Genomic DNA, 22,128 nt, shown 5'->3' on the forward strand with positions numbered 1-22,128 from the left:
ACGCTTGTGGATAATATAGTGATCTTTCATCAGGGTTGGATTAAAATTGGTAATTGAATCAATAGGTTGAATGCATGTAGTTGATTGGTGAAAATACATCCCTAGGGTCAGAGTTTTCCATATTTGAATTTATCTACGTATTTTTATTAGTTTCTATTTGCGTTTTAATTTACGTCAACCAATCTCTACCTTTCGTTGCCTGAATATTACTATAGTTTAATTAGGATTACTTAGAGTAATTCGTTATAATAGTCTCTGTGGATACGATACTCGGTTACTGATTTTGTGCTGCAATTGCACCGTGTTAGTTGCGGTAATTTGTTGCTAATAATTTAGTGATCACGTACCCTATAATTTTTGAAAATTTGTATCCCCGCATCCGAATCGTATCGCTCCCGCACCCGCCCCTCGCACCTGTGCAACATAGCATGTCACCTATTATCATAATCGTGTTCTCGGTCGACACATGCGTCATTTGTTTGTTTATTTATAAAGAGCTACACACTCACGTGCGCACTTGACATTTCTGTGTGTGCTTTCCCACTATTAATCAAGTTAGACACTATTTTAGTGTACACATAAAAGGAAACTCTTATTAATTATTTTAGTATCTTTTTATTTTTATTGGCAACGATTGTCGTGTAAGATCGTAAATTAGATCACGACAGTATGTCAAGAAGGGAGAAAGGTTACCTACTTCATTATAATGATGCACACTAGTTCTATAACTAATTTGATTAGCAGTTGTGATGAAAAAGGTGCTCCATTTTTTTTTCAATATTTTGTTAAACTATTTAACTTTATTGCGATATTGATGATGCCAAATATATCTTCAATAATTTTAATTTTGAGAAACTTTTTTCAACTGAAACTACAGTAACATATGCATAGTCAACAAGATCTTATAATTAAGCTATTGCAATATTTGGATAATAATTTGCAATTTCACAAATTCAAAAATTTCGATAGCTGACATTATCTTATATGGCAATGTCATTTGTAATATTTTTAATTCAGTAAATAAATCATCAAGTCAATATTGAATATTTTATCATGAGTACTAAAAACATATTTCAAATTAACACAAGAATGTCTTAATTTTCACTATCCAAAGATTTAAAGTTTTCGAATCAAACAAAAAACCAAATATATGATCAAATGATTTCATTTCTTCAAATCTACATTTTAAAGAAGCAATGGTCATGTCCACGACAACTACAAAATACTCAATTCTGAATGACTCTTCGGGTGATAATGAAACTTCAGCACTTTCTCCCTCATCAAATTATTTTTTTCCAAGTAATATGACGTTTTGTTAAAAATATTGGCTCTATATTCATCTTAGGTGCAAGACTCCTAGCAATAGTCAAACTTGTATCACAACCTTCATTCTTATATTTTTCAAAAAATGATACTCCCTCCGTCCACGAAATGAGTACCCATATTTCCTTTTTCGTCCGTCCACGAAATGAGTACCAATTTCCCTTTTTGGCAAGTGTACCCACACATCTATTTAATTAATACACTCAAAAAGTGGGACTCTTAAACTATTCACACTACACTCCATACATTTCTTAAAACCCGTGCCGTCCACAAATGGGTACTCATTTCGTGGACGGAGGGAGTATTAGACCTTTTAATTATTTTATGATAGAGTCAATGCACATATTTTTTTCTTTCAATGCCCATAATAATAATAGTACTACATTACAAAATAAATTTTAAGCCCATAATAACAATAATAAATATAAGAAGAAGTAAAAAAAAATTAGCCTTAAAAAATGATGGGCCCTGGGATCGTCCCCCATATTGGCCCGCCCTTAAAGACGGCCCTGCCCATAAAGCTATAGTCTACGTTCATTTTCCACTAGCTTATGTATCTATATATTTTTAATTTTTTTTTGAAGAAATATATCTTTAAATTTCTAACCACGCATGGTTGTTTTTTTCAATCATGTAAGTATGTAACATAAATATTGAATAATGTGGAAGGCTGGGTCATCCCATCCCACCTAGTCGAGGTGAAAATCGCGTTAGGTCCATTCAATACCGGTCAAACTAATTTTGACACAATTATAGTAAAATTGAAATTTGTGACTTTTAACAATAACAAATATATATATTAGATACTTCAAAAGAGGACCTTTTAACTCTTACACTTGTTTATTAATACTTGATGACATGAGAATAACATGAAGTACAAGGGATATTGCAATGTCCCTTGTACTTAATGTTATTTAAATACAAGGGACATTTTCATAAACTTGATTATTTAATACAATACTTGTTGACAATTGCATGCATGAATTATACATCTTCACACAACTAACACATAAAACCATACGTAAAAAATCAAGAATTGATTTTGCGGCAATTATTCCTGATTTCGCCGTGTGCACCAAGAAGAGGACTAATCCTTCCCATCTTAACCATAGATTTGGCAAAATGGTGGAAGAAAAGAGCCTCATTCTCAGCATAGCTCTTCACCAAATCCACGGTTTTCCTGACGTTCCCGGTGAGCAAGACTTCATCTGAAGTGAGAAGCCCTCTGCCCTCCAACAAGAGCTTGAAGTAGGTGTTGTCGAATCTCCGTGGGGACGAGAAGTCGAGAGGCGACACGTTACTGTCGCCTCCGACTTTAGGGCAGACCGTCTTGAGGCCGTTGTAGTAGCTCCTCTCCAGCGTCACATCCGCTTTGTTGTACAGCCTCTGCTTGAACGTCGCGCATCTCGCCACGCCTATCGTGTGCCCTCCTGCATATTTTTCATCTACTTCACCATATTTCTTTATTTTTAATCCCACTTTTCATTATACACAAAAAAACCATCATGGCCTATCATTAATTAACTCGTTACCCATTATTTCTTAAACATGCATGTGGTAAGTGAATAAGAGCAAAATTAAAGAATTATTTAGTGAAAAAATGAAAGGGCCGGGGAGTATAAGTAACCGGAAAGAGCAACGAGATCTTGCTCGTGGAGGCCCTGACGCTTAAACTTTGCTACGAGTGCTTGGACGGTGGAGTTGGGGGCGGGAATGTCGGAGTTGGCTTTGGTGAGGTTTGCCGTTCTTGAATCCCTCCGCCCCAACGCCACTTCCCAATGAGGTCCGCCGCTCTGCAAAACATATATCCATCAAAATCTGTCTCAGATATTTACATTAAAATCTGTTTATTTTGGAGAGGACATACTAGGATAACAGAATCCCTTGCAGCAAGAGCAAGAATGTCTGCACATGAGACTGTGTGAGGGCAGACATGCTCCAACTTAGCTTTCATCTCATCAATCACTTGGAATCCCCTCAGTGAGTTCTTGTTTGGTCCCGAGTTCTTCTCACTCGCGCCACCATCCAGCAACACCGATGCATCGCACCCCTAATACAAATCTACGTTATGCATGTATATATTCTCACAAAACTTGTTGCTAATAATTAATGTACCTGCACAAAGCAGTCATGGAAGTGGAGCCTGAGCAAGGAAGCTGCAGCTCTTGAATCGTTGGCGATGGCCTTTTCCAGCACTGACATTATGATCCCATTAGCCTGTGGGCATGAGAGGTCATAGAACCCGGGGCTGAGGCCCGTGTTGCCTCCACGCCCCGAGGCTGAGAGGGAAGCCACGGCCACGGCCACGAGGGCCAGGATCAACCGGAGAGATGCCATTTCTTTGCAATTCAAATGTTTTTAGTTGGATTGGATGAAGAATAATTCATGAGATTATATAGAAGGTGATGCATGAATTATCATCAACTGCTCCTAGCTAGCTCCCTTATGTATGTACCAAATCCCCCTTGTGTAGTAACATGGTTATGCTTGCTTGACCATGTCAATTGTCATGTTTTGAATTTGGGGACAGTGTTTCTGGTTTTAGTTTCACCTGCTCAAACTGCACCAGATGATATATATGTCATCCACGTTCTGCAATATTGTTTAATTAGTCACTCAATTTGGAATTTTGCCATATTCTTTGAGTTAACTAAGTCTCAAAAACATTCCAAATATCTATAGCAAAAAATAACTAGCGCGCTATCATTTTCTTTCAATTAATTTGCTCCTTAATCGTTAATTCGTCACTCAATTTGGAATTTTTGCCATATTATTGGAGTTAACTAACTCTCAAAAACATTCCAATGTCTATAGCAAAAAATAAAATCGAGCACTCTTTCAATTTTTTTTTTAATATACTCCTTTATCGTTAATTAGTCACTCGATTTGGAATTTTGCCACATTGTCTGAGTTAACTAAGTCTAAAAAACATTGCAAATGTCTATAGCAAAACATAGTTATCTCTCTATCATTTTTTTTCTTCTTTTCAATTTGCTCCTTATCGTTGGTTTAGTCACTCAATTTGGAATTTGAGCAGCACTCTAATCTAGCCAAAATCATATAATAAAAAGAAATTCTAATAATAAAATTGTCGAAATAATAGCATTTTCTGACCCAAATATTTGTATAGTGTAAAATACACTGTAACACATTATTTCCGATTTATACAAATTAGTGAAATCGTGTAATAGTCGCGAAAAGTGTGCAACAATGTATTTTGCACTGTTACACACTTATATTATTATTAAACACTTTTACATGATTTGGTGGTGGACCTGGTGGTGGTGGTATCAGTAAATTTACAACCAAAAAATTATTATTTTCAATATTTTATATTTATAAATAAATTTTCCTTTTACTATATGAAATGAGTTAAAGCATTACTTAGCATATTAACTCTTCGGAATTTTGCCATATTGTTTGAGTTCACTAAGTTTCAAAACATTTTCTCAAGGGTTGTTTGTATTTGTATTTCTCTCTCTCCCTCTCTCTCTCTCTCTCTTTTCTCATTAGTAAAATCGTATTTTAATAACTAAATTTCAAAACATTTCAAATGGTTATAGCAAAAAAAATTACTGACTCTCTATCATTTTGTTTTATTTTTCAATTTGCTCCGTCTTGTTCACAAAAATTGATGAGATCGCCCAATGACTAACAAGCCTTCCAATCTTATCAACGAAATTACCCTTTTTCCTCTTCTTCCTTTTAGGTGGGAGGCTGGATCTGGTGTGTGAGGCAAGAACATTCAAATTGGGGGAGAAAAAAGGAAATACAATTTGTAATTTTGTTGACTGAGTTGGAAGGCATATATGTTAGTCATTTGGGTGACCTAATCTATTTTTGTTACGATAGGGAGCAAGTTGGAAAAAAAAATATAAGGATAAATCTACGAATAAAAGCAATGCATTATTGGGATTGAATTTTCGAAAATTTCATTTTTTTTTAATTAATATAATTAATTTTACGATGAATGCAATGATTATATATGTTCAATTTTTTATTTTTTTTGAAGCAATATATGTTCAATTTTATGTTCTCACGAAAACAACTCTTATATATATATATATCTTTGAAAAGGTACATAATTTTCATTTGTTCAGTACAAGATACGATATTGATGTAGTGAAATCGGAAACGACTTGACATGAAATTAATTCTCATATTGGCATGCAAGAAACAAGCTTAAGATACAAATTGGCAATATGATCAATCAGCTAAGTCAGGTGGCAACAATTGATCAGATTCTGTGGAAGACTCTTCAAACTCCTCTTTGTACATCTCTTCAATCATGGGCTTCCACAGCCGGACTCGAGCATTGATGAACCAATTCGAAACCTGCAACCTCAAAATCATTCAATCCAATCTACAAATAAATCATGAAATCTGTTGAGGAGCTACCTGATTCTTGGACAAGCCTGTCTGGGATGCCAAGATGAGCTTCTCGGAGTCATTAGGATAGCTGTGAAAAACATCCAAGATATATATGAATAATAAGAAAGGAAGTGATGGAAGCGTTGAAAATGAAGCGCGTACGGATGCAGGAAGTGTTCGAAGAGCCAAGCGCGGAGAATAGTGACAGAGTTCTCCGGCAGGCCTCTGAGTGGCCTCCAAGCATGAATGGCTCGATTGTGATCCATGAGGCTCAGCTGAGACAACCTCGACATGTCCTTGAGGAGCTTGTGCTTGGTCACATGGATTTGAGCTACAATGGCGTTCCTCAAGCGGCAGAAATGCTTCGACATGGCTAAGAGGGCCAGCGCCGTGTAGGATTTCCCCGCTCCACTGCCGGCAATCGCCTCGAATGAATGCACCAGCTCCTCCATGTGCTCCCAGTACTCATCGTATCTCCTCTCCACCTCCTCAAGCAACCCAATCAGCTTAACCAGCTTCACATACTCTCCATGCTTCTCGCACAGCAACTCACAGCTGGAGAGCTCCGCCTTGAGCTTCGCCGAGAGGCGTCGCCTGCTCAACCTATCCATGTATCGACGGCTGCTCGTATCCACGCCCTCGCCGCCGACGCTCAGCATCTCCTGAAGAAGGGACTGAGCCGCCTGCAGGTATTTGGAGCTCCCCATCATGGAAGCAGCGAAAGACTGATTCCCATATGGCTGGTTCATGGCAGCGTAGTCGTAGTCGTCAAACCCCATCTGATCACAGCCTTCCTTCATGGCAATGAGGTAGGCTGCTGCAGGGTTCATGTTCAGGCCTCTCTCTCCCCCGCCTAGTGAGAGAGAGAGCCTCTGAGATGCTTCGTTGGACTTGCCCAGCAGATCGATGAGATGGCGATCGGGGCCGATGTCGATGGAGCGCGACATTCTTTCCGAGAGAGACTGGATGCTGAGAGGCAGTGAGGAGCTTGAATAAGCATCAAAATGTGGGAAAGATGAATCTTCTGAAACCATTGAATCTTGAGAAACAATTAAAAGCTAGCTCCTGATATAAATGCAAGTACGAGAACAATGTGTTATATATTTCTTCACAGAAATCAATAGCAAGAAACGATGAAGAAGAAATGTCGTTCGCAGTGTATTATTACAAGTTTTGGGACAAACATACCTACAAAACTTAGTAATAATCTAGAAAAGAAAAGAGAGATAGAGATTCTTTTCTTTTACAATATTTACATTGGGTGTGTGTTTTTGTTTGGGGAGGGGTTCTTTTTCTGAAGTCTATTGGTACCATATGGCAGAAAGCTGAGAGCTATAAAAGCTAAGAAGAGAGAGCTTAAAGAAGCATAGAAATAAAATAAGTAAAAATGCTAAAAATGACAAGGGGAAAAATTTGTCACGCTTCTTCTTCACTGACTACAAACCAAGCTAAAAGCAGCAATCTCGCAGCTTTACTTTCCTGCTGCGCCATTTCTTTGGGGCACTCAAAAAAAGCACATTTCAGTCTGATTTTCACAAATTCTTGAGGCTTCCTCGATTAAAGCACACAATCAATCCATGCCCAATTCTCATCAATTTTTAATCTCCTTTGCTATTCAAAGACCGTGGATTTATGGAGGATCGTGCATGCTGCATGTTGCTAAAAATGACTTCACTGTGTTGCTGCAGCAGCAGCAGCACCACAGATTGAGATTTATCAACGATTCTTGTTTTATAGATGAGATCTTGTAAGAAATTCAAGCTCGGATTTATCCCACCAAATTAATGTGATTTCTTTATTTCAATTTTGGTTTATTACAAAAGGAAAACATTAGTTTAGAGTTTAAAAAGAATATGAAGTTTGAACATTTGGGACGCTAAGAAAAAAGTAAAGAAGAATCTACACTAGCCTATGTGAGATGGAGAAAATAGTTTATTACAAAAACAAGAAAAAGAAACATAGTCGGCCGGCCTCTTCTACAGTTGATATAACGAAGACACAAAAAGAAAACGAGTAATTGTATATAAATACATGAATATTTATTTAATGGTCTTGCAATAATGAACTAAAAATTCTTCCTTCCTTGAGATATTCTAACATTCAATGATTTTATATGATTATCAATTTTCGACGAATTAATGTCATAATGACAAGCTGAAGACTGAAGTGGCAAATTAGTACAATCATGAGTTAATTGAAGTGGCGTAGACTATCTAAATTATTTAATTATTTATTACATCAGCCATTTAAGTCAAGCAGATATTTCAAGGGTCCATTTCAATATTAATTAGGGGTAGTAATTGAAAATTTTGTATATTTGGAATCAGAATTTTTAATTTATATACAAAATTAGAATTTGGTAAAAATTCGTGTATCTAGACATACGCAAAAGAAAATTGTTATAGCCAAATATGGCAATCGATCGAATCTGGACCATATCCTATATGATCCAAATTCAGATCTAATTTTTTATTAGATCTTCGGTTCAAATCAACCGAATTCAAAAAATTGGAATCCAAATTCAGATTCATAAGATCAACAAGGACCCAAATCCATATATAATGCTAGGGGCGTCAAAACGGATTGCGGGTTTCGGGCATTCGCGATCCGACCCGGCTTGTACGTGCTCGGGTACCAAATACCCAGTAGAATTGTGAAGCGGGTTAGGTGCGGGTATTGTGTAGGCCATATTTGTAGATATTGGGTATATATATACGATGAGTTTGCGAGTATACCCAAATATTCGATTTTTTTTTAAATTAATTATTTATTAATTAAAACAAATCTAAATAATTAAACTTTAAACAGAACACAAATTTATACGTGCATCCCTGAAGTCTTGAAAAATGGCAAGCTGAATATTTGTTTGGATGAACAAGCATATGAGTTTCATAGGCTGACATCTAAATCTTTCTCTTAGAAGCCCAAAAGGATTAGATTTACCCATAAACTCTCTCTTTTCTCGAGAGGAACACAAACAAAGTATGGCAGAGCCCCTACAAGAACGACATATTTCTCGTAATGAAGTAATTAGAAAAATTTAGATAATTGATTGGCAATAAAATTTGTAATTTTCCCACTATAACTAAACTTCACTTGTGTGCGTGTGTTGGCCAAGCGGTAAGGGGTTAATGCCTAAGGCCAAAAAGGTCTTGGGTTCGAGTCTCCTGTGGCGCGGCCATTTAATTTCTTTATCTAATATTGTAAATTTATCAAAAAAAAAAAAACGGGGATGAATAATACTACCAGCAAGCGACCGATCAAACGCACGATTCAAGACAAGAGGTGGAAATACGCTGATTGATAGTCCATTTCAAGAATATATATAACTTGATAGACTGAGTACCCACTCGGGTACCCATAGTGATTTGCGGGTCGAGTGCGGGTAGTAAAATACAGTGAATTTCGGGTTTGGGTACCTACAATTTACAAGTAGAGTACTCGACTCGATCCATTTTGACTCTTCTATCCTCGTGTAAAACTTGAGTATCTCTTGAAAAAGTTAATTAACCACTCTATCCCATTTCATATAACAAAAAAAAATTACCCATAAGATAAAAGTAACAAAATTAATATATACTTCCTCCGTCCCATTCCAATAGACTCATTTTCCTTTTTGGGACGTCTCACTCCAATAGCCCCAGTCTAAAATTAGAAATAATTAGAGCTTTAATAAAAATCATTAGTTACTTAATTAAAGGGGATATTATCCCCTTGATGAAACCCTAATCTACCCATTCTCCCAATTTCCTCTTCCGCCATTTTCTCTCTCTCTCTCCAACAGCCACCTCCCTCCCTTCTCTCCTCAATTTCCGGCGACAACAACCACCTCTCTAGCCGGCGCAAACCCTAGCTGCCTCCTCTTTACCCTTTTTCTCTACCTCTGCAGAGGAATCGAATAGAGTGAGAAGAGTTGGGGCAACGCGTTTGAGAGGGACGAGGATTGGTGAAGCCGGCGGCCGTCCGAGGGGAGCGAGACGGAGCATCCATGGTGGCCGCGACAGAGGCAGCGACGGAGTCGGTCTGTGATTAGCGTTTCATAGTGATTTTGCCGGAGACTTCAGAGGCAGCGGTGGTAACCTTGAAGAAAGTGAGAGGGGGGCTTGGTTCAGGCGGCGATGGCTGGTTTTCAGTTGCTGTCGCCGGGAATCGAAGCAAGGAGAGGTGAATTGGGCTGGGATTTGTAGAGGGCTAGGACTGGAGGATTTGGGGCGCGGCGGTGGCACGGAGCCGCTGCTGTCCGTCGGGCTGAGCAAGGGTCGAAGGCGACGCTGCCGCCGTAGAGATGAGGGAGTAGGTGCGACGACCTCGGCTTGGGGATGTTGTTGCCAGATTACAACAGGAGTGAGAGGCGGGGAAGGGCATCTGGGTTTTGGGATTTAGGGTTCAAAGGCGGCGAGAACAGGGACGGTTAAAATGAGATTAGGAAACAAATATGATTAAAAATAAAATAAGGGAATACTTAAAAGGTTAATTTTTTGTGGACCACACCATTTATCTATCATAAAGTGAGTTTCTTAATCTCCATGCCGAAAGTAATTGAGCCTATTGGCTTGGGACGGAGGGAGTATTTTTTTGTGTAAATATATCAATATGTCTTTAATGATTTTCTTAAAAAATAACTTGTGTAATAATTATAAATATCATAGTAAAAATTACTATAAAAAAATCCACTAATGACATGAAGTTTTCATAAAAATTAGTGACATTTGATGATGTACCTAATCAATAATAGTTACACTTTCAATTAAACGCCACTAATTTTTATGACACGAATATTAGCTACGAAGCCTCATGTCATAATATAAACTTTTTTTTGTAGTGAATGTATTTTACATTGTTACACACTATTTTTGCAAACAATGTGAAAATTATGCAATTGTGAAAGAGTGTGTAACGAAAAAAAAATGTAATAATAAATTAATAATGTAAAATACTACAATGTTTACACACTTTTCCTCGACTGTCACACAATTTTGAGCGATGAGTTTGTCATCACCCTCAAGACAAAATCCAAATTTGAAACCCCACTATCGTGTGTGTCAATCAACAATTCGTCAATCGTCAGCACCATTTTTATTGGCAAGGGTCTCTTACTTCCAACATCCATTATCTTATCACACTTATAAAGCTTAACATTAGTCGAACTGATTAGATGGTTAATGTTAGGGGTTACTTCAAAATAAAAATAAAATAAAAAAGAATATATAGCAATTGATTAATGCTAAGGTTCCATAAAAATAAAAATTATATATGTAGATGGATTCATGATCATATCTAGTCTAAATCCGGATTCGGAATTTATAGTAATACTCCAGATTCGTGGAATCCAAAAAAGGAGTTGAGGATCCAATATAAGATGGGGATTGGGGGTGTCTCTCATCTTCGGGTCGGGTTCATATTATTGGGTGGGCCGGGTTGAGAGATCATCTCCCCTATTGGGATGTTCATGTGGTGTACAAAAAGCCAAATGGAAAGCAAATTGTGTGTGTGTTTTGCATTGAGTTTCAATATTGTCTGATTGTATTCATTTTTCTCTTCAGCTGTTGATATCAGCCATTATAGGATGTTGAAAGGACCCTGCAAAATCGCCATTGGAAAAAATATATAATAATTAAAATTTGCAAAAAATATGTACAGATTTATATACATATATTTGTAGGATTGGTGATGAGCTTGATCATAGATTCTGGGCAACACTGATTTGGTTGGCTGTAATAATCATTTCAAATTTTCTGTAGATTTTGACCACTTCCACTTGTCACACTCTAGTTTTGTAGCTTTGTTCATCAATTTATGAACTCAACTCAAGGCCCACACACATCCAACAAATTAAAACTGTCGTACAATCACATTAATCAACAGGCTTATGCCACACAATATAAGTTAAATTTTAAATATCACATACTTCTTCCGTCCAAAAAAAATAGAGCATATTTTTTGGGCATAGATTTTAATAAAAGAATAATGTTTTTTATATAATAGAAAAATGATCTCACCGTTCATAAAATGAGTGACTGAAATTGAATCAAAAATATTTTTTTGTTAATAATAAGTATTTGTAAGTATAAAACAAATAAAGAAAAGATGTAGGCTCATATACTAAAAAAGAAGATCCCATTTTTTATATATGAACACTCAAAATAGTAATTATGTCACATTTTTTGTGGACGGATAGAGTATGTTTCATTCAAATTTGTCAGATTCATACAAGAAGTTGGAATTGAAATTTGATATTTTTCATCTAGTTTTAGTCTTTAAAAATTTCCAAGTACGTCTAAAATTTTGGAAATTGAATTTATATTTTTCATTACTTTCTATCTTCAAAATTTTCCAGATACACGTACTTCAGCTAGCACTATTGCTACTTTGCTAGCTAGGGAAAAGAAGAAACTAATAAAACATTATCTATATACTTATTATAAAATTCTTGTGTTATAAAATTTGATTTGCCTTATTAGTAATCGATTTCAGGGTAATAGTAGAATATGATACTTATACTCCTTCCGTCCCATTATAAATATCTCATTATTTTTAGACACAAAAATTAAGAAATGTATAGAAAATAAAGTAGCACTATTGCTACTTTGCTAGCTAACCCTAACCCTAAATGTTTGTATTTCGGGCTAGCTCATCGGGCTAGTCGGATTCAAAAATTTATTCAAAAAATTAATTAACATATTTCTCTTGACAATATTATATTTATAATAAATAAATACATGGATAAATAAGTAATATTTCAACATCGACTTAAATAATAACTATTATGCAAGTTTTAGAGATATAAAGATGCAATATTTTTATTAAATAAGTATCATTTTTTAATTTTTACATCTAAATATTTTATGTTAAATATTGGATTAAAAATATAGAAAAGTGAAATGATGAGTATAACTTTCTAATATTGAATTTTTAATATTGAATCAAAATGCATTTCACAGACTTTTAGAAAAATTATCTTATTATACTAATTTTCATAAGAAAAGTAATGAAATTGAAAATCAAATAACGAAATTTTCATATAATCAAGCGAGCACATTATTTTCGGGTCAGCTCTATAGGGTTTCGGGTTAATTTTGGGCCGACCCTATCTGGTGTCGTGCTATTCGGTTATGAGCAATCGGATTGTAATTTTTATCGGGTTGAAAATTTTGAGCCCTAACCCTCTTAGATTGGCGGGTTAATCGGGTTAGCCCAGGGATTTCGGACTGAATTGACATTCCTAGTCCCAATTCAATAGGTTACTTCTAATGCATAACAAATAATTTTACATAACTCATTATTTACATCATATCATCGTGACCCACACATAATTACCTCTCTTCTCATTTAGAAAAGAATATATTCATTTTTCTTTCTTACCTTTTTAATATATATATCCTCATAAAAATTTACATTCTCTCCTATTTTATTATAAACTATTAGTTTCTTGATATATGTGCTCAAGTTTTGTGGCCTATTGAATTAGTACGAATGAAGTATAAGATAATTTACAAGCAATTGATATAATTTCTTACTTATAAATTTTATTGTCAAATTATTCTCATCGAAACTGCATGGACAGATTTGGGACTACATGCTAGTTATGAAATAGAGCCAAGTAAAAAATTGACTCAAGAAGAAAAAACGAAGAAACAACTAGCTAGTTCTTGCGGTTACGCATGTAGGGGCAGATCCAAATTATAATGGGTGGAGCCGAAAATAAATACTTCATAATATCTACGCGGCGGTGATCGAGTGGGCTGAGAAGGAGAAGTGGAGAACGACAAATCAAATACTCCCTCCGTCCACTAATTGTTGGCCTACTTTCCTTTTGGGTCCGTCCACCAATTTATGTCCTACCCATTTATAGTAAGTCTTTATAATTTTTTAATTGGTGGGTCCCAATAAACAATACATTTTTTCTCCACTCAACTAATAAACAATACACTTTGTGGGTCCCTTTCTCCACTCAACTAATAAACAATATATTTTGTGGGTCCCTTTCTCCACTCACTACACTTTTTCTTAAAATCCGTGTTTTGCCTCCTAGGCCAACAATTAGTGGACGGAGGGAGTAGTTGCTTGAATATTAATTGGGTGTACGTGTTAAATTATTCATTATATTTTGAATTTGTCAATAGTTGTGGATATGATACTATGCTTATTTTATATTGTTATAATTTCATCATTTAATTGCGGTATTTTATTACTAGTGTTTTATTGATGAATCTCCATTATTTAATTCATTCATTCAATAAAATGCTCCACCATTTCAATTCATTCATTGATCAATCTCCATTATTTAATTCATTCATTCAATAAAATGCTCCACCATTTCAATTCTTGGTGAATGAACGATCAGACGTATAATTAACAAAGGGTACCATCTGAGAGATGAAATCTATCCGACATAGGCTACATTCGTCAAGAGGTACTCGGCCCGTATAGACAAAAAAATTTGATCAGAAGAGATTGCAAGAAAAGACATCGAATGAGCGTTTGAAGTGTTACAAGTTCGTTGAGCAGTAGATCGAAGTTCCACACAATCTTATTTCAAGGAAGATCTTCGCAACATAATACTCATATATATTATTTTGCACAACAGATTATTGATAATGACGGTGAAAAAGCGATCAACTGGTCTAAAGAAGATGTAACTCCTCAACAACCAATACTAATGAATACAAATAATTGGGAAGCATTTGAAATTATCTCAAAAATCACAAAGCTCATCTCCAACTTCAACACGATTTGACACAATATATTTGGGCACAATTAATTGCCAATGATCCTTAGAATTAAGTAATATTAATCTGAATTATTATGGTTATGTGCTTCCAATTAATGTAATTTCAATTTTAGTAATGTAATTTTAATTATAAAGCCATTTATTTTATTATATTAAATCATTAAATATAAAAATTTTAAATTAAACATGAAATCAAAATATGTAAAATAACAATGCAAACAAAGTTAATTGGGGAAACATATGTAAAGATATAAAAATGTAGTGTATATTATAGTGTGACCCACCCTCAAAAATTTAGAAACAAATTTTATTGTTAGAGTAGATGTCATAGATTTGCCTCTAAAAAAAATTAAAGAAAAAAATAGGTGAATTTGAAAAAGATGATGTGGCGGCTTGAGAGCTGAAACTCATTCCAAGTATTGGAGGCACCCTTGATAGATCCATCCGTTCATGCTTATTACAATCGCCTTTATTTGGGCTGTACATGTATCATGTATGCATGCTTACTAATACTATACAAATAGTAGCACTTTGTAATTTTATAGGATGATAAAAGCAACTCCTTTTTCAAAAACTTTTAAACACTGTTAATCAGCATGCTTGTTACGTCCATGTATATTTTATTTTGACTATTTCACAATTGTTTATATATTTTGTCGAATTTATTATTTAATGTAGGAAAATTTCCATGCATAGAAGGGTGAATAAGAATTCATGTCCTACAAGGAAGGAGTCTTTATCTTCGTAAGAAAAGAGATCTTATCTTGACAATAAAATATATATCTCACACTCAATTAACAAGAGAGATCATAAAATCGACTGTTGGCTGCCTCGTTATGGTTGTGATTCTTCAGATAATATTCTACGCAACTTTTTTTTTTTGGGTTATTTAGTTTTTGTTTAAACAGTTGTGAGATTGTGTTATTTTCTTATTATTTTCTCGGTCGGATCCTTTTGTAATTTATAGCACTACTATTTTAGTCTTTAAGGCATTCACAAGTTGTAATTATAACTTACAAACTGAAAATTAACATTGTCTCTTCATCTATTTTACTTCCATTGTTGTTTTTAATTGCTGGAGTCGTTTGGTAAAGCTTGTTAATTAATTAAGAGGGTGTTTGGCTGAGCTTATAAGCTCTTTAAAACAGTTTATAAGCTCCTTCAAAGTGTTTGACAAAATTAGCTCCCAAAGAGCTTATAAACTGTAAAATTAAGCTCTAAGAGCTTATAAGCTCCCCAAAAAATAAGTTCATCTACCCCAACATATTTTTTCATTTTCTTATAAGAAACACTTATTTTACAAAAACAACTCAACTATGATTTTTATTTTCATTATATATCATTCTAATTTTATCTCTCTAACTAAAAATTACTATATTTCTAGCTTATAAGCTCAATTATCCAAACACTTTGATAACTTACAAGATCTTAAGAAACTACATCTTATAAGCTCTTGAAACATCTTATAAGCTCCAAGAGCTTATAAGTCATAAGCTCTTTAAAATAAGCTTAGCCAAACACCCTCTTAGTCATGCTTGATAACATTAAGCTCAGTAGTAGCTGATTAACAAGCTCATTAAGCTAGTTAGTTTCATGCCCGATAATACTCGGCTCATTAAGATTAACAAACTCATTAAGTTTCAAAATTTTAAATTATTTTTCTAAAGATTTGTTATCTTTGATTGATAAATTTATCACATACAAAGTGGATGGATAATATTATCTCTTCTTGGAGTGAAAAAAAGAATGAGAAATGATAAAATTCTCTTTTATAGAAAATGAAAGAAAAGAAAATAGATATTTAATCCTTGATTTTTTTTCGTGAAAAATTTACCAACCAAAGAAAACACATCACAAGAGAGTTACAACTCACACATGCCTAATAAAGCTGCATTTCATCATCTCAAAACATAGTATATTATTAACTTTCTATATTTGATACTTTATTTAATAGTAATCATATTAAGTCTATAATTCACTTTTTAGTTAATATAGCTTAAAAAAAAAAACCTTTTTATTTAATATAGAAGGCAGTGAATTTTAGAAATAACATCGTATATTTCGTTAATAGAAAATTTTGTTATTATAATAAAATTGTGAACATTCAATTCAAATATTCTAAATCCAAACTTAAAAAGCTGGTTTAACCACATGTAAGCTGTTAGCCTCAAAATGTCTGATTAACTGAATAATAAAGGAGTGAAACTTAGAATTTGAGTAGGTTACAATATGATGCAAGTTTGATAGAATCCAAATGAGACAATTACATGCAGTTTGGGTGGAGAGAGAGAGAGAGAGAGAACACAATATATACCAACATTAGCTGCTACAGAACGTATGATGCCAGCATGGCATCCAGAGCAGTTGAACATTTGTTTCAATTTTTGGGGGGTTTTTGTTTTATCCTCCGACCTATAGGATAGAGCGAGGTTGAGTTACAGGTTTACATCTGCATCTGCATTTACACTTTATCATCGTGGAACCACCATCTCGTCTCCTTTGGAGATCTACCATTCTTACAGTTCTTCACGTAGCGGTCGTTGTCGGCTGGACGTTGCTGCGCGCAACAAAGTTCAAAGGGATCAATGTCCAACAACAATTTCGATTCAGAGATGAAAAACCGACAGTTGAAAATTGGACAAACCTTCGCGGTGGAGCTTGACAGCATAGATAGAATGCTGATGCAAATTGAACTTACAGTCATAGCTGGGGACCAAGAGTCATATAAAATATCTGCACAATGGATTTTCCCAAAAGAGAAGAACATTACATGTCAAGTACAATTATCTGATTAACAAACCGGAACAACCTAGTTTATTTCCGAACATAATTCTTTTTTTCATTTTAATCCCCCTCACCTCCCCTCCTCTGGTTGGCTTGGGGGTAGTGAGGAAAGAGAAATAGGGGGGGATTTGGCAATTGAGCGTCTTAAGAGACCTAAAAGATGAAGAATGCAATAGCCGGAAGGTCAACAAATTTTAACAAAGAGGAAACCAAGTAATTTATAGGTCTCTTCTCAATTATAATACAAATCTTATGGCTCGACATTTAAAGGTCGATGAAAATTAAGGAGTAAATAAACTATTTGTTTCAATTAAGGTCTCAATTTTCTGATTTTGGCTGCCAATAAGTTCTGGATATCTCATAGCTGGCTGCATATTGCAATTGATATGTAAAGGTCAAGGAGTTCAATATTCTATTTCGGACTCAATTTATTATTTGCAAATTGCAATATGCTATAGCTGCTTATGGCACCCGTTTCCAGTCAAATAACTAAATATATTACCAATATATGTTTCTTGTACTAGACAGTACAGAGATAACCATATGACAATAAGAAAACCCTAAAATTCTCAATGAAGTCCAAATCATTGAGAAGATCTAACATCACACAAATCATTCACCCAACACCAGTAACATTATGATATAGAATACGGAAGCAGTTTCTTCAGAGACTTTAAGGCTCCCACTGCAGTATATGGTATATAACCCAGTTCTTTAAAGTTCAATTCTATGGCCAAGAACCTTTAAGTGGCTTTTCTACAAGAGACAAAGTAATGTCTTTTCAAAACCTGCTTTAAAGGTCTGCTTGAACCATGGTCAAACAACATATGGAACACCACCTCCCACTTAAGGAGCCAACCACAATCTATTCTAGCACTGTCTTCGACAAAAAAAAAATACACCAGTCTCTGTTAAACGCCTAATGCAGGCAGTCTCTACCATGTAATGCATAAAATCCCATCTCCATCTTAATGAGGCAAGAAAAATTGGTCTACGAACTATAGAAAAAGATTAGCCTTCCATGTGGCTGATTATATGCCATTCAGAATCTACCAACAAACTTTTAGACATAGCATGAGCTAGAGATTAATCAAGGCAAGAATCCATCATTATCCACCAGTCAGTTCTCTCTATTTTATGTTTAGAATATAGTTGCTCAGAGCCCATTTGGTTCTTTTTTCATTCTTTAATCTTTATTATTTGAAATTCCAAAAGAGTGTTTTATCATATCCTCTTTTCAAAACCTGCTTTAAAGGTCTGCTTGAACCATGGTCAAACAACATATGGAACACCACCTCCCACTTAAAGGAGCCAACCACAATCAATTCTAGCACTGTCTTCGACAAAAAAATACACCAGTCTCTGTTAAACGCCTAATGCAGGCAGTACCATGTAATGCACAAAATCCCATCTCCATCTTAATGAGGCAAGAAAAATTGGTCTTTGAACTACAGAAAAAGATTAGCCTTCCATGTGGCTGATTATATGCCATTCAGAATCCACCAACAAACTTTTAAACATAGCATGAGCTAGAGAATAATCAAGGCAAGAATCCAACATTATCCACCAGTCAGTTCTCTGTATTTTATGTTTACAATATAGTTGCTCAGAGCCCATTTGGTTCATTTTTCATTCTTTAATCTTTATTATTTGAAATTTCTAGGTCACTTTTTTAACTACTTTGAAATTCCAAAAGAGTGTTTATCATATCCTCTTTTGGTTCAGTTTCAAGGATATTATTGGTTCATGCACTATTGCACTGTATCATTTTTAACTCATCTGCCATTTATATTTTAAAATCAAATATTTTGAAAACCTAACCAAACATATTCTTAGTTTTTACACACTTTGTGTAAATAATTTCAACTTTGGAAATGCTGATAGTGTGGAGATAGATATAAGAAGATGGAGAAAGAAGGAAGAAGGTAACTTGAACAGTAAGTAGAAGGATAATCGAGACTATAGTTTTTTTCCTATAACAGGAATAACTAAGAAATGAAAGGATAGATGCTGGAAGGATTCCCATCATTTCGATGACCAAAAACAAAACACCCCAGCTTAAGCCTGTGTACCAAAAATAATTCTCGACTGCTTAATATGCTTAAAAGTATAAGCATTTCTCCCATCATAAAATTAAACTAAACGGTGTCCACTAAAATGTGAAATAACGGGATAGGGAAAATTACTTGTTTTTCCTTTTTTTTTTTTTTGAGTTGGGGAAAGGGGCACGGTTGGGATTGAACCCTAGAACTCTCTCTTTACATAGAGTTTTCACCGCTTGTATCTCCTCAGAGGGACAAATCTATAATTTTACTAAATAGTATTGTTAAAAGATGAAACAAAGTAACAGAAATCATAAAGCCCAATGGTAGTCACAAGCCATATACTCATGAACCAGGTTTCCTAAAAAGACACTAGCATATTAAAGTGAAGATGATCATTCAGTTTATAACAGTAAACACTGCATTGCTTCGTGCTTAATCTAGTTGACTATGAACAAGAGTTATTTAAACTCGAAAAATGAATTCTATCCCCTTAAACTTTAGTTCAACTTCTAGAAACTGAATCAGCAAGACCTTTTGTCTTTTTTACTTGTTTAATCTGGAAGTCATAATAGTTCACTAGGATACATTATCACATTTAGTAGTACTTCAACACCGTTGTCCACGGTAACAAAGACAAAGGGATTGCACACTATACTAAACCAAAACAGGAAAACAACCAAGAAAAAGGTTTCAACAATTAAGAACGAACAAATCATCAAGCATATTAATAGTGAACCAATTTCCTGGTTTTGGGGCGTGGGGGCGGGAATTGAGTCAGAATAGAAACAAACCTAAACATATATGGCCATTACTATAAATGTGAGGATGCAGAGGCGCTGGAGGAACAAATATAACCTGTCGACACAACGAAGAATATCAATTGACTAAACAGACGCATTCCAGAGGTACAATTCGAAGCTAGCAGTGAAACCCTAAAAGAACAACTCAAGTAACACTCGGGAGACACAAAGTTTCCCACTTTTCGCAGAATCACAAAACAAGGGAACTGCATCCGCCAAGAACATATACCTGCGGCGCTTCCATAGGGTAATGCTCCGGAAAATCAACCTGAAGCTGATACGTTTCGCCGGAATAGAGCGTACCCGGTGCCCCGTTGACTTCAATTACCCATCTAATCATGCCAAAACTCAATCAATCACTACCAAATATAACTGACTTCCAATTTGTTGATCAAAAGCGAAAATAAAATTAATCGAGCAAAAACTATTTACAAACCTCTTAAGATTATCAGTAGGCTTATGCTTAAAACCGGCAGGCGGATTCACCTGCCACTCCACCAGCTCTTTCTGCAGCCGATTGCACGCGATCTTGCTCAATGCCTTCTCCCCCAAATTCCAGTTCCAGAAAACAAAATAGAAAACAATCAATCAACAATTTTGAACCCCCAAAAAAATACAGATAAAAAATAAATATAAAAAAATCAACGCTATGAATACACGATTAATCACACGAAAATCGAAACGAAATTATCAGAAAAGTAACCTTGCGTGAGGAACCGGAGTCTGAGGTCATCGTGCACGAAAAATTGATAGAGGAATTATTGCGAGGAAGAGTTAAACGTTGGAGAAGGAATTCATGCTGCTTGCTCTTAAGGGGGCAGAGTAGGTCTAGCGGTGCTGCTTTTTTAAACGCCGCCGTTTCATACACTTCTTTCATCTTTCTTTAATTTCATTTCATACAGTATCTTTTTCTTTTACTTTTCGGTTCTTTATTTTTTATTTTGATAATTATTTAACTTACGCTATCGAAAAAATACCGAAAATACCAAAGTTTTGGTACACCGTAAATTTCGTATGGTACTGTACCAAAAAACTTCGATAGGATAACTGTATCAATTTTTCTTATACAGCGGTATGCCGATATATACCGATACCGCGGTATATGCCCTTTGTTTGGTATATTACCGATATTTCGATGTATACCGCGATACTGATATATATCGAATACCTATATGCCGTATCGATTGAAATAAAATTATACATATATATATATATATATATATATATATATAGGAATGGGATCATGCAGATCCCTATGCTTATAATAGATCCGCAGATCCAAATCTAGACCATATATTTATGACATGTGGCGCATCAAGATGGTGACACGTGGCAAGGAGTTTCCAAGCATTTCAAGGCAAAATATGGAGAGGGGTAAAATTGGAATGTAATTTTCGGATTTAATAATTAAAAAAAATACTATATTTTTTAGATTTTCTCAAAATAGATATATTTTAGATGCATATAGTTTCCCACGAAGATGCATAAAGTTTTCACATGAAATGCATAACTTTGAACAGAAAAATGCATTTGATTTTTACAGTTTTGGTATTTTCACCACCCCACCCTGCACCACCCCCCAACCCACCCCACACCACCCCCCAACCCTCCCCATTACCACCCCCCAAAATAGTCATGTTTCACATGCATATAAAATCAAACAAAAGTGCATAAAGATTTTACATAAAAATGCATTAAATTATACAAAAAATGCATTTTATTTTAATAAATCTGGTATTTTCGCCACCCCACCCCTGCCCCATCCCCCCACCCAATTTTTTTTTTTTTAAACTGATTTTCTGACCACTGACCCCCCACCCACCCCCAATTTTTTTTTCAAAACTGATTTTCTGATTGTTGAGTCGCTGACCCACCCACCCCCCAGCCCGCACCCCCACCCACCCCCCCCAATTTTTTTTTATTTTTTTAAAAACTGATTTTCTGACCGCTAACCCCCCACCCACCCTCCAGCCCAAAAAAATTTATATTTTTTCAAAAAATGTAATGCATTTTTGTGTGAAAATAGATGCATTTTTGTGTGAAAGTATATGCATTTATGTGCGAAAGTATATGC

At 35.1% G+C, this 22,128-nt stretch overlaps 3 protein-coding genes across 6 annotated transcripts; all 3 read right to left on the reverse strand.

Annotated features, from left to right (window-relative positions):
* Positions 1-2,139: 2,139 nt before the first annotated feature.
* LOC130986597 (peroxidase 9-like) lies at positions 2,140-3,782 on the reverse strand. The gene is made up of 4 exons (XM_057910048.1): positions 3,439-3,782; positions 3,191-3,373; positions 2,951-3,116; positions 2,140-2,753 (listed from the first exon to the last, which is right to left on the reverse strand). Exons 1-4 carry the CDS (start codon positions 3,658-3,660, stop codon positions 2,353-2,355), a joined length of 972 nt encoding a protein of 323 aa, XP_057766031.1. The 5' UTR covers positions 3,661-3,782; the 3' UTR covers positions 2,140-2,352.
* Positions 3,783-5,462: 1,680 nt separating this feature from the next.
* LOC130986598 (BEL1-like homeodomain protein 11) lies at positions 5,463-7,109 on the reverse strand. 3 transcript variants are annotated; one of them, XM_057910051.1, is made up of 4 exons: positions 6,883-7,109; positions 5,857-6,663; positions 5,722-5,782; positions 5,463-5,658 (listed from the first exon to the last, which is right to left on the reverse strand). In XM_057910051.1, the coding sequence occupies exons 2-4, from the start codon at positions 6,639-6,641 to the stop codon at positions 5,530-5,532; spliced, it is 975 nt and encodes a 324-aa protein (XP_057766034.1). In that variant the 5' UTR covers positions 6,642-6,663; positions 6,883-7,109; the 3' UTR covers positions 5,463-5,529. The 3 variants fall into 3 exon arrangements, with proteins under 3 accessions (XP_057766034.1, XP_057766033.1, XP_057766032.1); XM_057910050.1 differs by having other exon boundaries at positions 5,857-6,759; positions 6,883-7,108; XM_057910049.1 differs by having other exon boundaries at positions 5,857-7,108.
* Positions 7,110-16,586: 9,477 nt separating this feature from the next.
* On the reverse strand, positions 16,587-20,983 carry LOC130986600 (probable ubiquitin-conjugating enzyme E2 18). 2 transcript variants are annotated; one of them, XM_057910053.1, is made up of 6 exons: positions 20,758-20,983; positions 20,491-20,594; positions 20,284-20,386; positions 20,046-20,109; positions 17,070-17,158; positions 16,587-16,982 (listed from the first exon to the last, which is right to left on the reverse strand). In XM_057910053.1, exons 1-6 carry the CDS (start codon positions 20,929-20,931, stop codon positions 16,887-16,889), a joined length of 630 nt encoding a protein of 209 aa, XP_057766036.1. In that variant the 5' UTR covers positions 20,932-20,983; the 3' UTR covers positions 16,587-16,886. The 2 variants fall into 2 exon arrangements, with proteins under 2 accessions (XP_057766036.1, XP_057766035.1); XM_057910052.1 differs by having other exon boundaries at positions 16,587-17,158; positions 20,758-20,952.
* Positions 20,984-22,128: the final 1,145 nt, after the last annotated feature.

The sequence above is a fragment of the Salvia miltiorrhiza genome, chromosome 5, assembly GCF_028751815.1.
Source record: "Salvia miltiorrhiza cultivar Shanhuang (shh) chromosome 5, IMPLAD_Smil_shh, whole genome shotgun sequence".
In the NCBI taxonomy this organism is placed as follows: domain Eukaryota; kingdom Viridiplantae; phylum Streptophyta; class Magnoliopsida; order Lamiales; family Lamiaceae; genus Salvia; species Salvia miltiorrhiza.

What these genes read in the sequence shown, in the direction of transcription:
- LOC130986597 (XM_057910048.1), bottom strand. Translation starts at nt 3,660, where the DNA reads ATGGCATCTCTCCGGTTGATCCTGGCCCTCGTGGCCGTGGCCGTGGCT. An exon ending in TCCATGACTGCTTTGTGCAG is followed by an intron (nt 3,374 to 3,438) that starts GTACATTAATTA and finishes GATTTGTATTAG; the next exon opens with GGGTGCGATGCATCGGTGTT. An exon ending in CAAGGGATTCTGTTATCCTA is followed by an intron (nt 3,117 to 3,190) that starts GTATGTCCTCTC and finishes TATGTTTTGCAG; the next exon opens with AGCGGCGGACCTCATTGGGA.
- LOC130986598 (XM_057910050.1), bottom strand. Translation starts at nt 6,728, where the DNA reads ATGGTTTCAGAAGATTCATCTTTCCCACATTTTGATGCTTATTCAAGC. An exon ending in TTCGAACACTTCCTGCATCC is followed by an intron (nt 5,783 to 5,856) that starts GTACGCGCTTCA and finishes TGTTTTTCACAG; the next exon opens with CTATCCTAATGACTCCGAGA. An exon ending in CAGGCTTGTCCAAGAATCAG is followed by an intron (nt 5,659 to 5,721) that starts GTAGCTCCTCAA and finishes TTGAGGTTGCAG; the next exon opens with GTTTCGAATTGGTTCATCAA.
- LOC130986600 (XM_057910052.1), bottom strand. Translation starts at nt 20,931, where the DNA reads ATGAAAGAAGTGTATGAAACGGCGGCGTTTAAAAAAGCAGCACCGCTA. An exon ending in CCTACTGATAATCTTAAGAG is followed by an intron (nt 20,387 to 20,490) that starts GTTTGTAAATAG and finishes TGGCATGATTAG; the next exon opens with ATGGGTAATTGAAGTCAACG. An exon ending in ACCCTATGGAAGCGCCGCAG is followed by an intron (nt 20,110 to 20,283) that starts GTATATGTTCTT and finishes TTGTGTCGACAG; the next exon opens with GTTATATTTGTTCCTCCAGC.